The sequence below is a fragment of the Strongylocentrotus purpuratus genome, unplaced genomic scaffold (genome assembly GCF_000002235.5).
Source record: "Strongylocentrotus purpuratus isolate Spur 01 unplaced genomic scaffold, Spur_5.0 spur5_scaffold_6, whole genome shotgun sequence".
Lineage (NCBI taxonomy): Eukaryota > Metazoa > Echinodermata > Echinoidea > Camarodonta > Strongylocentrotidae > Strongylocentrotus > Strongylocentrotus purpuratus.
Genome location: NW_022145612.1, coordinates 30,979,106 through 30,993,967, shown reverse-complemented (window position 1 = coordinate 30,993,967; position 14,862 = coordinate 30,979,106). Strand labels below are relative to the sequence as shown.

Genomic DNA, 14,862 nt, shown 5'->3' with positions numbered 1-14,862 from the left:
AAGTCCTTGGGACCCATGAAATTGTTTCTTTATAACGAAATTTCTTTATATCAGGGCTGCCAAAACAATAGAATACAAAGGAAATCCAAGATATGGGACCAGAGATTTTACTTCTTTAAAATGAAATTTTGTTATATCAGTGTTCTTTATAACGAGAGTGCACTGTAAGTGAATGAGGGAACAACTTCTTGAGGGGAGTGTACCTGTAAGGGCATTCCAATACTGCCACGACACTTCCCCCTATACTCCTCTCGAGAGGTTGTTCCCTTGTTCCAATACTTGCTTCACTTGAGAGTGATGACATAAATCATATGTGAATGAGGGAATCGCCATTGTGAAGGGAGTGTACTTCCTCCTGGCCCATACATGTACTCCTCCACCAATGCTTCACGTTTGGACCATCATTGATAAAAAAAAAAAGTCTTAATCATCTTAAATCATCTTAAATACTGTATATACTTTGGAGGTCAACAGACTTTTCCTAAATATAAACGTTACACTTATGTCAGACCACTCAACACACGGTCCATGGTGTCATTGTCTTTTATTGGTCACTGCCACGGGCGGGGAGGGATATCTTATCCACATTCTTAACATCCTGCATATCCTTCACCTCTAGAACACCATGTACAGTGCACTCTCATTATAAAGAAGTCCTCGGGACCCATGAAATTTCTTTATAATCAAATTTCTTTATACATGTATCAGGGTTGCAAAAACAATAGAATACAAAGGGAATCCCACATATGGGACCAGAGATTTTACTTCTTTATAATGAAATTTTGTTATATCGGTGTTCTTTATAACGAGAGTGCACTGTAAACGTTTCTCCACCACATTATCGCACATCAAATAAGCACAATTCCAACACGTAAAAAAAACCCCGAAGCGCCCTACGAAGTTATTTAGAATTTTCATTATTGTTGGGATATCCATGCATAATAGGATTTGCACATGTCTATACCCATCATGCTTCCACCCCCCCCCCCCCCCCCGGATGCACCGCAACATGTATAAATCTACAGGTAGCCCCTTTCATCTGGCCAGACGCAACACATGGCATCTATCTCTAGTTCCGAAAAACTCTGGAAGTATTAAAGGTGCTTTTTAACTAGTGAGATTTACATAGCCCAGAACCAAAAGGGATGATAGCAGTTGTCCTTCATAGAATACATTCAGACTTACGTTGAGCCGGTTTCCATCCATGTCTGGTACTCAGCACTGGCCCACTCTAATGTATCTGGATCACCTAGATCTCTGAATGTTGATAACAGGCTCTTCCGTGTCAACCTATGGAGGAGATTTTATTTTATTTATTTATTTTATTCTATTTATTTATTTACCACTTGTGGGATGAAACACCATCATCAGCACAAGTGCTGTGTTTCATATGAATTTCAAAATTAATCGAGTGGTTCTTGAGATATCATGTTAAGGAGAAAGCGGGACGGACGGACGGACAACCCCGAAAACCCAATGCCTCCAGCACCATAAAAAGGGCAGAGAAATTGCACGGTTTGGATTCGTTTTGGCGGTATGACTAAGGTGTTAGAATGAAGCAGAGTTTCCATTTATGTTACACCTTTTCATGTTTCAAATTAAAAGTTTACATACAAGTACACTGTATGTATAACAAAACTAACACAAAATTATTAAATTGGCATTCAGAAGAAACAAGTAAAATAAAAGAAAAGACATGAATAAACCTGAAAACAAGATTATTCCTGTGCTGTATCTATTCATCATGACCTCTGCTAATTGTAGAAGTGCTAATAAAATTGTATTCAGATATTGATGCTACGATTCACATTTCAAAAAATATTTTTGTGATACTTAGTAAAATTAATATTCTATTTTCTACTCATTGCTTTCGATAAGTATAAGGAGATATGCTTCCTAAAAAAAATAGCTTATCAATAACAACCAAATAAAATAACATAAGAATAAAGCATTATGGCAGTTTATGAACGAACAATCCTTGTCCCTGCAGAAATTCTCCTTAAATGAAGGACACCTTTCAAATGAACTTTTGAACTTTAGCCTATATCTAAGACCATAACAGGCCTTTTTCTGCACGCTCACAGATTCATTGTAAATTACATTCCTTTTTGTTTACAAATCTAGCAAGAAATCAACTCCTCAGGTATTTCTTGTAGATTTCTCCCCTCCTGTAATTTACAAGCTTGCTATTGTTACACAGCTGTTTGTGTGAAGTTCACACTCAAGTTATGTCCTGTGTAATATACAAACTGTCAATCAATGACACCTGGGCCCTGGTTAGTGAAATTTCACAGCCAATCAAATGCAGCAGCTTCAGTAGCTTTTAACAATAAGACAGTAGCTTGTAACAAGATTTGTTACTGATATCATGCAGTAAAGGAACTTCCGTCCAAGATTCTGAAAGATCTATCAATATCATTAAATAATCTGTTTTACAGTATATTAAAGATTATAAAACTCACTCCTAGATCATATTGCTCCGATTGTCTCATTTTCGCTCGCGTGAACATTGCCAGCACAAACCACTGACCTCTGCCTCCTGAACGGATCATCGCCCATTCCATTCACTTATTACGTTACGTACTATAAAGGCTGTATTGTCTGACCGTTCATGAATATTCATGTTTTTGCTAAACTCGGCAAAATGTTTGCTTTTACTAAATGGAAAAATTACGGTGGGGGGTTGGATGAAATGGACATAATGAAATAGGCAGAAGTGATCTATGATAATTCATGCTTTTTATGTTTCGTGTGCTCGACCTATAATCTTCAAATCGCTTGGTAAACTGAGTCCAAAGTTAGACTTGTTTCACACGTGTATTATAGGCAATGACGAGCTTGCAACCTATTTTGAAAAATTACGGTGGGTGAACTTTTAAAAGTCAATGAGACATGAGGGCTCCAATGAAAGAGCTAGTGATAACGTACGTCGGGGTGGATGTGCTTTTCGTTTAAACAAAAAATGAATTTTTAACGATTTTTTTAAAAAACGTCCATAGGCTAACATGTTAGGCCGCCGACTCAGATCATGCTCTGACGATAGGGGGCGTTGTGAAATGAGACTAACCGGAGCCATATGCCTAATCAAATGATTGGTCATGCGCGGTCACGTGTGATTCATTTAATGAGACTATTGCACGTTATTTCAAGAAAAAGCGTGCAATAGTTTCCAGTACTATTCCACGCTTTTTTTTAAAGTGCCAGTACACGATGCGCAGTAGTGCACATAGAGGTTAGGGCGCTTATACTGCGTGTGGGCCTATTCTTGCGCAGCAATATACATAAATGCATATAGAGGTAAGTGCGCGCTAAATTGAGCCTTATCAAACTTGAGATTTATTTGTCAGCTATACGGTCACGAAACATCTTGAAGGAATTCTTTTTACATCAAATAACAAGGATCTAGGAGTTTTGTTGTATAAAACAAATGCGTGTTTTCATTAGTTCATTATACAATCTATCCGCCCTCGTTAATGCTGTGTGTATCTATCGCACTCAGCCTACCGGCTTCGTGCAATAGATACACACGGTCTCAACTCGAGTGTGGATAAATCGTATAATGAACTTATGCGCATGCATCATTTGTATAATAACATCAATGTCGTGCTCTTTCTCTCAAACATAAGACCATATATAAGAACACAATCTTACCTGTCAAGATGTTCTCCTGTATCTTCTTTCCCAAGAGAGGAAACACGCTCACGAAATAGTTTGAACACGTAATCCTGAAGCATAATGGAAGGTAAAACATAATACATGTACCTGAGTCCCACCATAGTAGAGCATACATACTTGATTCCATAACTTTGCATTTTGCAAATTTCTCTGACATCTACACTGTACAGTGCGTCCCAGAAAAAACGAAAACGAGAATGTCAATGCTTTATCATAACTTAATCACGATTGTAATTAATAAATGACACATATTTGTAATTAAAGCTTAGATCCTCCTTTTTCATTTGATGCAACTCACATGAGTGATTAAAATCAATTTGAAGAAAGGGGCCCAACAAGTCATTTGGCGATGGTATCTAAATTTCAAAGAGAAAATTAAATTTCTAGAAAGTTCCATTTCTGCTCTTTCATATGACACCTCAATCTGGAAAAATGAGCTAGGAATAACAAAGTTCTGTTTAAACTAATGCTTGCATTTCCATAACTTTATTAAACAGATTCGGTTTCCCTGGCTGCCTGCCTGCCGTAGCAACAAACATAATTGACAAAAGACTTAACTCCGTTTCATTGAAGATCAGCCATAGACGAAGGGCTTCATGCATGGCCGATTGTCAACAAAATGGAGATAAGTCTCAGAGAGAGATACGCAGAGAAAAAATGAGAGTTAGAGAGAAAAACAAATAAAATGGGAAGAACAAGAAATTTGGAACGCAAGTAGAAATGTAAGAATAATTGCATGATTTGAAACAAAGACAAATTGCATACATTACCTTGTAGTAGTAGTATCCCGTTGTTCCATAGAGCAAACTTCCTATAGAAGACAGTGAATCAAGACCCGTTTCTATGGGAACATACTCCGTCTCATTAATGAGGTATTTTGACAGGTCAAGAGCGATGCTGTAGTTCACGTGCCCAGCCCTGAAGCAAAAATGAAAGGAAAACATGTATTGAATATAATACAGATTTGGTACTTCTGAACACCAAATGAAATCTGTGAATTGTTTGTAAGCCTAAGAATAATATTTTAGTAAAATATCTTCTGCACGGTCTTCTATGTAATAACCTGGCTGAATGAATAGAAGTGTATTTCAATTAAAAATACAATGAAATGCAGATGCCACTTTCTCATCATGGAAGGATGTCTAAAGAAAGTAAACTTTGTAAAAATTGTTCTCTGTTCTACATAATCAAATGGACGCTTGTTCAATTTTGATACAGGTTTGCCTTGTTTCATTGGACAATCTGCTGTTGGATTCATGCTCTTATGACACACCGGGGTCTATTCGCTATTCATAAGGTCCGCTATTTATTAGGTCCGCTATTCATAAGGACCGTTATTCATAACGTGTAAATTCCCGTACTTCCTGGTCCGCTATTCATAATGGCAAAAGAGGGTCACTATTCATAAAGAAATAAGGTTCGTTAATCATAAGGACCGCTATTCATACCGTGAGATGAGAGTCGCTATTCATAGTGCATATTAAGGGTCATTAATCATAAGGACCGCTATTCATAATACGACGAGAGGGTTGCTATTCATAATACGAAATGAGGTTCATTACTTATAAGAGTCGCTATTCATAACACGGGAAGAGGGTCGCTATTCATAATATGAAATGAGGGTCGCTATTCATAATAGGAGAAGAGGGTCGCTATTCATAATAGGAGAAGATGGTCACTATTCATAGTACGAAATGAGGTTCGCTATTCATAATAGGAGAAGAGGGTCGCTATTCATAATACGAAATGAGGTTCGCTATTCATAATAGGAGAAGAGGGTCGCTATTCATAAGGTGGCAGGTAAAAATGTCAGAGGTAAAAATGTCAGAGGTAAAAATGTCAGATGAAAAAATGTCAGAGGTAAAAATGTCAGAGGTAAAAATGTCAGAGGAAAAAATGTCAGAGGTAAAAATGTCAGAGGAAAAATGTCAGAGGAAAAAATGTCAGAGGAAAAAATGTCAGAGGAAAAAATGTCAGAGGAAAAAATGTCAGAGGAAACAATGTCAGAGGTAAAAATGTCAGAGATACCAAAAAAATGTCAGGTACAAAAACTGATGTTCATGTTCTGAGGATAATACAATGTGGAAAATAAATTTGAAACTTATATTTTGTGATCAGGTTTGCATATATTAATTTCTATCATTTTTCGATATTTTAAATTGGTTGATGTTTAATGCTTATTTGGTTTTGAGGAAGTAGGCCTAAGTACATAGAATATTAATATATAATGAGATAAAACAGGGAATCAGTTATCGCACAGAAATTCCACAAATTCAGTAATTAGACCCATCTTCATGTCCATCCCAGCAAAGACTGTTATAACAAGAAAACATTAATTAAAAGACACGGATGCTTTGTTCCCCTCAACAATACTTTATTACAAAAGTTTAACAAACAATATCAAAGATTCGCTTGAAGAATGTCAGATAGTAGGCCTACGAGTGGTAAACATTGAGACATACATGTATCTACCCGGGTATTTTTTTTATGTGCTTTCGAGTTTCGACCATAACACTGCGTAACTTTATATTTAAAAAAACACGTTTGTGATTAAGAAACGTGGGACAAATACAGTATAAGTCCCTCAATTTAAACTGTTTTTGTTCTGCCAAATTCATGATGCATTTTGTTTAATGTGTAGACTTTTACGAATATGTACCTGCTGGAAACTGTCGTATACAGTGTTTGCCAGCACACCTTTTATAAATCCTTCACCAAATATCCTTAATTTTTTTTTTTAATGATTACAAGCTGTATCATGATCAGGGGCGTCAATCCTGGGGGGGGGGGGGGACGGGGGGACACGCCCCCCCCCCCCCACACGAATGTTCAGGTGGTGAAATGTCCCCCCCATGTTTTGTGAGAAAAGAAGTTCTTTAATAATTTAATGAAACGTCAAAGCTTCCGCGCTTCGCGCGGGGGGGGGGGGGGGGGGTGGGGGGGGGGGGAAGGGGGGAACTGAATTCAAACAAGGATTAAGAGTCGAGAAAGTACATGCCGTGAAACAGAATAACTAGAGAGAGAGTGTGTGTGTAGCAACATAACATGGTATAATTTTGAAAGTAACTGTAAAGGTGACATGTAATTGTGTCCCCCCCCCCCCATGCTCAAACTCTGATTGGCGCCCTTGATCATGAGGGGTCTATTCGCTATTCATAAGGTCCGCTATTCATAAGGACCGCTATTCATACCTTGAGATGAGGGTCGCTATTCATAATTCATATTAAGGGTCATTAATCACAAGGACCGCTATTCATAATATGAAATCAGGGTCGCTATTCATAATAGGAGAAGAGGGTCGCTATTCATAATAGGAGAAGAGGGTCGCTATTCATAATAGGAGAAGAGGGTTGCTATTCATAATAGGAGAAGAGGGTCGCTATTCATATTAGGAGAAGAGGGTCGCTATTCATAATACGAAATGAGGGTCGCTATTCATAATAGGAGAAGAGGGTCGCTATTGATAATAGGGGAAGAGGGTCGCTATTCATAATAGGAGAAGAGGGTCGCTCCCTGATGACATCCCTGCAGTATTTCCGTGGTACAAGTACATATTACTGACAATTCTCGTCCAATTAGTTCATAGATGGCGTAAACTATTTGTGTTTCACGGGGGGGGGGGGGTGCGGTTGGGGTATAGCAGTGTTGCCACCAAGGGGTTGATCTATCATGTCCCTTACCTTCAGCAAAGGATGGAAGCGACAAAAACGGGGGTTATAGGCAGGGGCGTCGCTAGACCTTTTTCAGTTTGAGGTGGGGGGGGGGGGGGGTGAAGAGGCCACCGAATACCGACAAAAATACCTACCAATTATATATTAACATATATATATGTTAATGCCAATGTCCCAATGTCTACAAATTTAACCCTATAAATCCGGGGCCAGGAGCTTAATTATTTTCAACCCCCCCTTCCCGTGCGAAGCGCGGAAGCTTTGACGTTCCATTAAAATATTAGAGAAAGAAGACGATTCGTTGTACCGTTCACTACTCTTAATCCGCGTCTGAATTCATTTTTCCCCGTATAAGTGCCCTTCAAAGCTTATTTTGATCCCTCCCCTGTTGTTTTCTAGAACTTCCATGATGACCTAGTACATTGTATAATGCTTTACTTGCAGATGGTTTACCTAGTAAGATGCATGTGCTTGATTGCATTGAGGTCATTTGAGGTCTTACATATTGATGAGCTGTTTGAAATTAACTAGAAGGTATGCGCGTATTGGGGAATGTGGCTCGCTGCTCTACTTTATTTTAAAAACTTCCCACGACATGTAATGAGTGTTTAGTGTACTTTTTTTTTATATGGGACGTACAGTGATAGATGGAAAGTTATTTCAGTATATTCGAAATGACTTTTAGGTAACTCCTTTTTTCTCCCACATCATCATCAACATTCATTCATTTCATTTCATCTACATTAGTTCATGAAATGCATTCAGAAAATGAAGAAAATAAGAAACAAAAATAACCCGTTAAAGCGCGGAAGCTTTAACGTTTCATTAAAATATTAGACAAAGAAGACGATTCGGACGATTCGGGCGACTCTTAATCATTGTCTGAACTCTCAAAAATGTTTCTTTATCCGATAAAAAGTCACACTTCGTAGGGGAAATAAAATCTCACCGACTTCAAACTTCTACATAAATATAGTATACGAAGATCGAGCAAGAATACCGACACAGCGAACCCGACACAGCAACAAAATTATCTATGCGTATCTTTCTTGGTCCCTCGACGTGGCGACTCCACCAAACATACCCCTCTCTCTCTTTCTCTTTAATCCCCTTTTTCTTTTGCTCCTTTTCTTTGCTCCCTTTCTTTCTTTTTTCTTCTTTTCCTTTTCTTTTCTTTTCTTTCCCTTTCCCTCTCCTTTTCCCCCTCCCCCTTTTCTCATTTTCCCGACAGCAGCGCAATTTTACCGATAATATCTTGACAGGTGGGGTTGTCGCACCCCACACCCCCCCCTTAGCGACGCCCCTAGTTGTAGAGAGTTAGATTATATACAATATTCAAGCTTTTCGTAAATATATAATATTGCACGATTTTTTTTCTCCTCATAAGTAAGGAAGTAAGATTTTCAAGATTTAAAGTCAAATAAGGTACGATTTTGCGACCGTAAAGCATTATGCAAACGGTGGCGTCCCCTTTATTATGTCTTTTTTTTAAAGTAGGCCTATATTTTCTTTTAAGCTTTGATAATTATATACAAATACACCCCCCTAATCTAGCTAAAATATTTCCCCCGCTCCAGTGGTGACAAAAAAGGGAAACATAACACACACATAATCCTATCGTAATTTGTCCCCCTTGTGCAAACCCCTCCCCTCAACTGATAGTCAAACTTAAGAAAATTTACTTTGGTGACAAGACCATATATATTATAAGGAAACCACCTCAGTCCCCCCCCCCCCCGAAAATAAATATTAAGGTCCGCTACCTGAATGTCCGAGTCGTCATCATAAAGACGAAGGCGGCGGGTGTTGGGGGGGGGGGGGGTGAGCTTGAGGATATTTCATGATTCAAATGTTATTGATTCAAATTCTCAATTATGTTTATAACATTAGATAACAAATTTCAAACCTACTTAAAAACAAGACAAATATTCAGGGCCATGTGTCGTCTTGGGGGTGTCCTCCGTCCAATATTTCCATTTGTTATGAGCATTTGTACTATGAATAGCGACCCTCTCCTCCTATTATGAATAGCGACCCTTATGAATAACGACCCCGATGTTGCATTATGAATAGCGACCCTCTTCTCGTATTATGAATACCGACCCTCTTCTCTGATTATGAATAGCGGTCCTTATGAATAATGAACCTTATGAATAGTGACCCTTTTCTCCAATTATGAAAAGCGGTCCTTATGAATAGCGGTCCTTATGAATAACGGACCTTATGAATAGCGGACCTTATGAATAGCGACATTGACTCGATCATGATGCTATAATAAATGTGTACAGTAAAACTATGTTTCTGATATGTTACTCATGAATAAATATTTGTCAATTTCAGAGTTTGATCTCTCACAGCAAATAATTATAGAACGATGTAGAGCGCGCGCTTCTCTAAGATGTGATGGTGCGGTTAGCATTAGATGTAACATGGGCGGCTTTCTGCTTTGTATCAAGGTATCAAAGTATCAAGCCCACAAGAAAGTGAAATTGTTGGAAATATGCATTTGTAGGAAATTACATTTTATAGTAGTCATTGCCACGTTTAAAATTTCCATCAATCTTCAGAAGGGACGGTGAAGTGGAGGCGGAGGCAGCCGGATCACTATGCCCCCAAAAGAAGGATACACCCCCCGTCTCACCTCGGCTATAATCGGACAAAAAGTCACAATTTCGGGCAGAAAGGTAAATAAAAGTTACAGAAAGAAGAAAATAAAGCAGCGCTGAAATTAATGACTGCAGAGAATCCTTCGTTATATCTTTTCGATAAGCCTAATATACAAACATTACCAATATTCAACCTGTAACATGATTTTTGTAAATATATTTTAGCTCTTACATTTTTACCTCGACATTTTTACCTCTGAAATTTTTCCTCTGACATTTTTACCTCTGACATTTTTACCTCTGACATTTTTTCCTCTGACATTATTACCTCTGACATTTTTACCTCTGACATTTTTACCTCTGACATTTTTCCTCTGACATTTTTACACCGAGCCATTCATAATAGGAGAAGAGGGTCGCTATTCATAATACGAAATGAGGTTCGCTATTCATAATAGGAGAAGAGGGTCGCTATTCATAATAAGAGGAGAGGGTCGCTATTCATAATAGGAGAAGAGGGTCGCTATTCATAATACGAAATGAGGTTCGCTATTCATAATAGGAGAAGAGGGTCGCTATTCATTATACGAAATGAGGTTCGCTATTCATAATAGGAGAAGAGGGTCGCTATTCATAATAGAAGAGGGTCGCTATTCATAATACGAAATGAGGTTCGCTATTCATAATAGGAGAAGAGGGTCGCTATTCATAATAGGAGAAGAGCTATTCATAATAGGAGTAGAGGGTTGCTATTCATAATACGAAATGAGGTTCGCTATTCATAATAGGAGAAGAGGGTCGCTATTCATAATAGGAATAGAGGGTCGCTATTCATAATACGAAATGAGGGTCGCTATTCATAATAGGAATAGAGGGTCACTATTCATAATACGAAACGAGGTTCGCTATTCATAATAGGAGTAGAGGGTCGCTGTTCATAATACGAATGAGGGTCGCTATTCATAATATAGAGTTAGGGTCGCTATTCATAATACGGGATGAGGGTTGTTATTCATAAAATTAAATAGGCCTAAGCAATATCCAAAATGCTCATAACACATGGAAATATTGGACGGAGGACACCCCCAAGGCGACACATGGCGCTGAATATTTGTCTTGTTTTTAAGTAGGTTTGAAATTTGTTATCCAATGTTATAAACATAATTGAGAATTTAAATCAATAACATTTGAATCATGAAACATCCTCAAGCTCACCGCTCCTCCCCCCACCCACCCCCCCCCCCCCCCAACTCCCGCCGCCCCCAACACCCGCCGCCTTCGCCGTTTTGATGACGACTCGGACATTCAGGTAGCGGACCTTAATATTTTTTTTTTTTTTTTTTTTTTTGGGGGGGGGGGGGGGGGCTGAGGTGGTTTCCTTATAATATATATGGTCTTGTCACCAAAGTAAATTTTCTTAAGTTTGACTATCAGTTGAGGGGAGGGGGGGGGGGGGGTTCGCACAAGGGGGACAAATTACGATAGGATTATGTGTGTGTTATGTTTCCCTTTTTTGTCACCACTGGAGCGGGAGAAATATATTAGCTAGATTAGGGGGATGTATTTTTATATAATTATCAAAGCTTAAAAGAAAATATAGGCCTTCTTGCATGGGGTCTATTTGCTATTCATAAGGACCGTTATTCATAACGTGTAAATTCCCGTACTTCCTGGTCCGCTATTCATAATGGCAAAATAGGGTCGCTATTCATAAAGAAACAAGGTTCGTTAATCATAAGGACCGCTATTCATAATATGAAATCAGGGTCGCTATTCATAATACGATGAGAGGGTCGCTATTCATAATACGAAATGAGGGTCGCTATTCATAATAGAAGAGGTTCGCTATTCATAATAGGAGAAGAGGGTCGCTATTCATAATACGAAATGAGGGTCGCTATTCATAATTGGAGAAGAGGGTCGCTATTCATAATAGGAGAAGAGGGTCGCTATTCATAATACGAAATGAGGTTCGTTATTCATAATAGGAGAAGAGAGTCGCTATTCATAATACGAAATGAGGTTCGCTATTCATAATAGGAGAAGAGGGTCGCTATTCATAATAGGAGAAGAGAGTCGCTATTCATAATAGGAGAAGAGGGTCGCTATTCATAATACGAAATGGGGTTCGCTACTAATAATAGGAGAAGAGGGTCGCTATTCATAATACGATATGCGGGTCGCTATTCATAATACGAAATGAGGGTCGTTATTCATAATAGGAGTAGAGGGTCGCATTTCATAATTCAAAATGAGGGTCGCTATTCATAATAAGAGGAGAGGTTCGCTATTCATAATGCGAAATGAGGTTCGCTATTCATAACACGAAAGAGGGTTGCTATTCATAATACGACTAGTGGTTCGCCATTCATGATGCAAAATGAGGGTCGCTATTCATAATACGAGAAGAGGGTCGCTATTCATAATAGGAAATGAGGTTCGCTATTCATAATAGAAGAGGGTCGCTATTCATAAAACGAAATGAGGGTCGCTATTCATAATATTAAATGAGGGTCGCGTTTCATAATACAAACTGAGGGTCGCTATTTATAATATGAGTAGAGGTTCGCTGTTCATAAGAGGAGTAGAGGTTCGCTGTTCATAATACGGAATGAGGGTCGCTATTCATAATAGGAAATGATGGTGGCTATTCATTATATAGAGTTAGGGTCGCTATTCCCTGCAGTATTTCCGTGGTACAAGTACATATTACTGACAATTCTCGTCGAATTAGTTCATAGATGGCGTAGACTGTTTGTGTTTCACGGGGGGGGGGGGGGTGCGGTTGGGGTGTAGCAGTGTTGCCATCAAGGGGTTGATCTAACATGTCCCTTACCTTCAGCAAAGGATGGAAGCGACAAAAAGGGGGTTGTAGGCAGGGGCATCGCTAGACCTTTTTCAGTTTGAGGTTGGGGGGGGGGTGAAGATGCCACCGAATACCGACAAAAATAGCTACCAATTATATATTAACATATATATATTAACATATATATATATATATATATGTTAATGCCAATGTCCCAATGTCTACAAATTTAACCCTATAAATCCGGGGCCAGGAGCTAAATTATTTTCAACCCCCCCACCCCCCTTCCCGTGCGAAGCGCGGAAGCTTTGACGTTCCATTAAAATATTAGAGAAAGACGACGATTCGTTGTACCGTTCACTACTCTTAATCCGCTCGGTGTAAAAATGTCAGAGGTAAAAATGTCAGAGGAAAAAATGTCAGAGGTAAAAACAAAATATATGAGTGCCGTCATAATATCTCAGCACTTTTATCACACAAAATGTCGAGACGTACAGCTACTGCATGGGCTAGTCTATTATATTCCTTTCTTCCATAATGCATTTAAAGATAAAGTTGAGTCTTATTTTCCGATTGCATTGTGAAAAAAACGGTGTGGAAGCAATCAGAAAAGGTTGATCATCTAGCATAAACTTGTAAGTATTGGTGTGTAGTGCAAGGTTTTGTAGTCATCAAAATGATAAAAACTTTGGCCCAGTCTTGGTAAAGTAACAAGCACTGTACACGGAAAGATATTGATATGGGACTAAACTGGGACTGGAGGGGAGGGGGGGGGGGGAGGAAGGGGGGGGGAGGAGGGGGGAGGAGGGGGGGAGGGGAGGTGAGCTTGAGGATGTTTCATGATTCAAATGTTATTGATTTAAATTCTCAATTATGCTTATAACATTGGATAACAAATTTCAAACCTACTTAAAAACAAGACAAATATTCAGGGCCATGTGTCGCCTTGGGGGTGTCCTCCTTCCAACATTTTTCCATTTGTTATGAGCATTTTGGATATTGCTTAGGCCTATTTCATTTTATGAATAACAACCCTCATCCCGTATTATGAATAGTGACCCTCTATATATATATATATATATATATATATATATTATGAATAGCGACCCTCGCTTCGTATTATGAATAGCGACCCTCTAATCCTATTATGAATAACGACCCTCATTTCATATTATGAATAGCGAACCTCTACTCCTAATATAAAAAAGCGAATCTCTACTCATATTATGAATAGCGACCATCTACTCTTATTATGAATAGCGACCCTCTACTCCTATTATGAATAACGAATCCCTACCCATATTATGAATAGCGACCATCCACTCCTATTATGAATAGCGACCCTCTACTCCTATTATGAATAGCGAACCTCATTTCATATTATGAATAGTGACCTTATTATGAATAGCGACCCTCATTTCGTATTATGAATAGCAACCCTCTACTCCTATTATGAATAACGAATCCCTACTCATGTTATGAATAGCGATCATCCACTCCTATTATGAATAGCGACCCTCTACTCCTATTATGAATAGCGAACCTCATTTCATATTACGAATAGTGACCCTATTATGAATAGCGACCCTCATTTCGTATTATGAATAGCAACCCTCTACTCCTTTTATGAATAGCTCTTCTCCTATTATGAATAGCGACCCTCTTCTCCTATTATGACTAGCGAACCTCATTTCGTATTATGCATAGCGACCCTCTTCTATTATGAATAGCGAACCTCATTTCGTATTATGAATAGCGACCCTCTTCTCCTATTATGAATAGCGAACCTCATTTCGTATTATGAATAGCGACCCTCTTCTCCTATTATGAATAGCGACCCTCTTCTCCTATTATGAATAGCGAACCTCATTTCGTATTATGAATAGCGACCCTCTTCTCCTATAATGAATAGCGAACCTCATTTCGTATTATGAATAGCGACCCTCTTCTCCTATTATGAATAGCGACCCTCTTGTCCTATTACGAATAGCGAACCTCTACTCCTATTATGAATAACGAATCCCTACTCATATTATGAATAGCGACCCTCTACTCCTATTATGAATAGCGAACCTCACTCATTTCATATTATGAATATTGACCC

At 38.6% G+C, this 14,862-nt stretch overlaps 1 protein-coding gene across 3 annotated transcripts in view; it reads right to left on the bottom strand.

Annotated features, from left to right (window-relative positions):
* LOC584323 (glutamyl aminopeptidase) overlaps positions 1–14,862 on the bottom strand; it is a 55,879-nt gene that overhangs the window by 8,589 nt on the left and 32,428 nt on the right. For all 3 annotated transcript variants that reach the window (XM_030972590.1, XM_030972592.1, XM_030972593.1), the window contains 3 exons: positions 4,446–4,593; positions 3,652–3,725; positions 1,186–1,290 (listed from right to left, as the gene is read on the bottom strand). In XM_030972590.1, the coding sequence (XP_030828450.1) occupies positions 1,186–1,290; positions 3,652–3,725; positions 4,446–4,593 (327 nt within the window). The remainder of the gene's footprint in view (positions 1–1,185; positions 1,291–3,651; positions 3,726–4,445; positions 4,594–14,862) is intronic.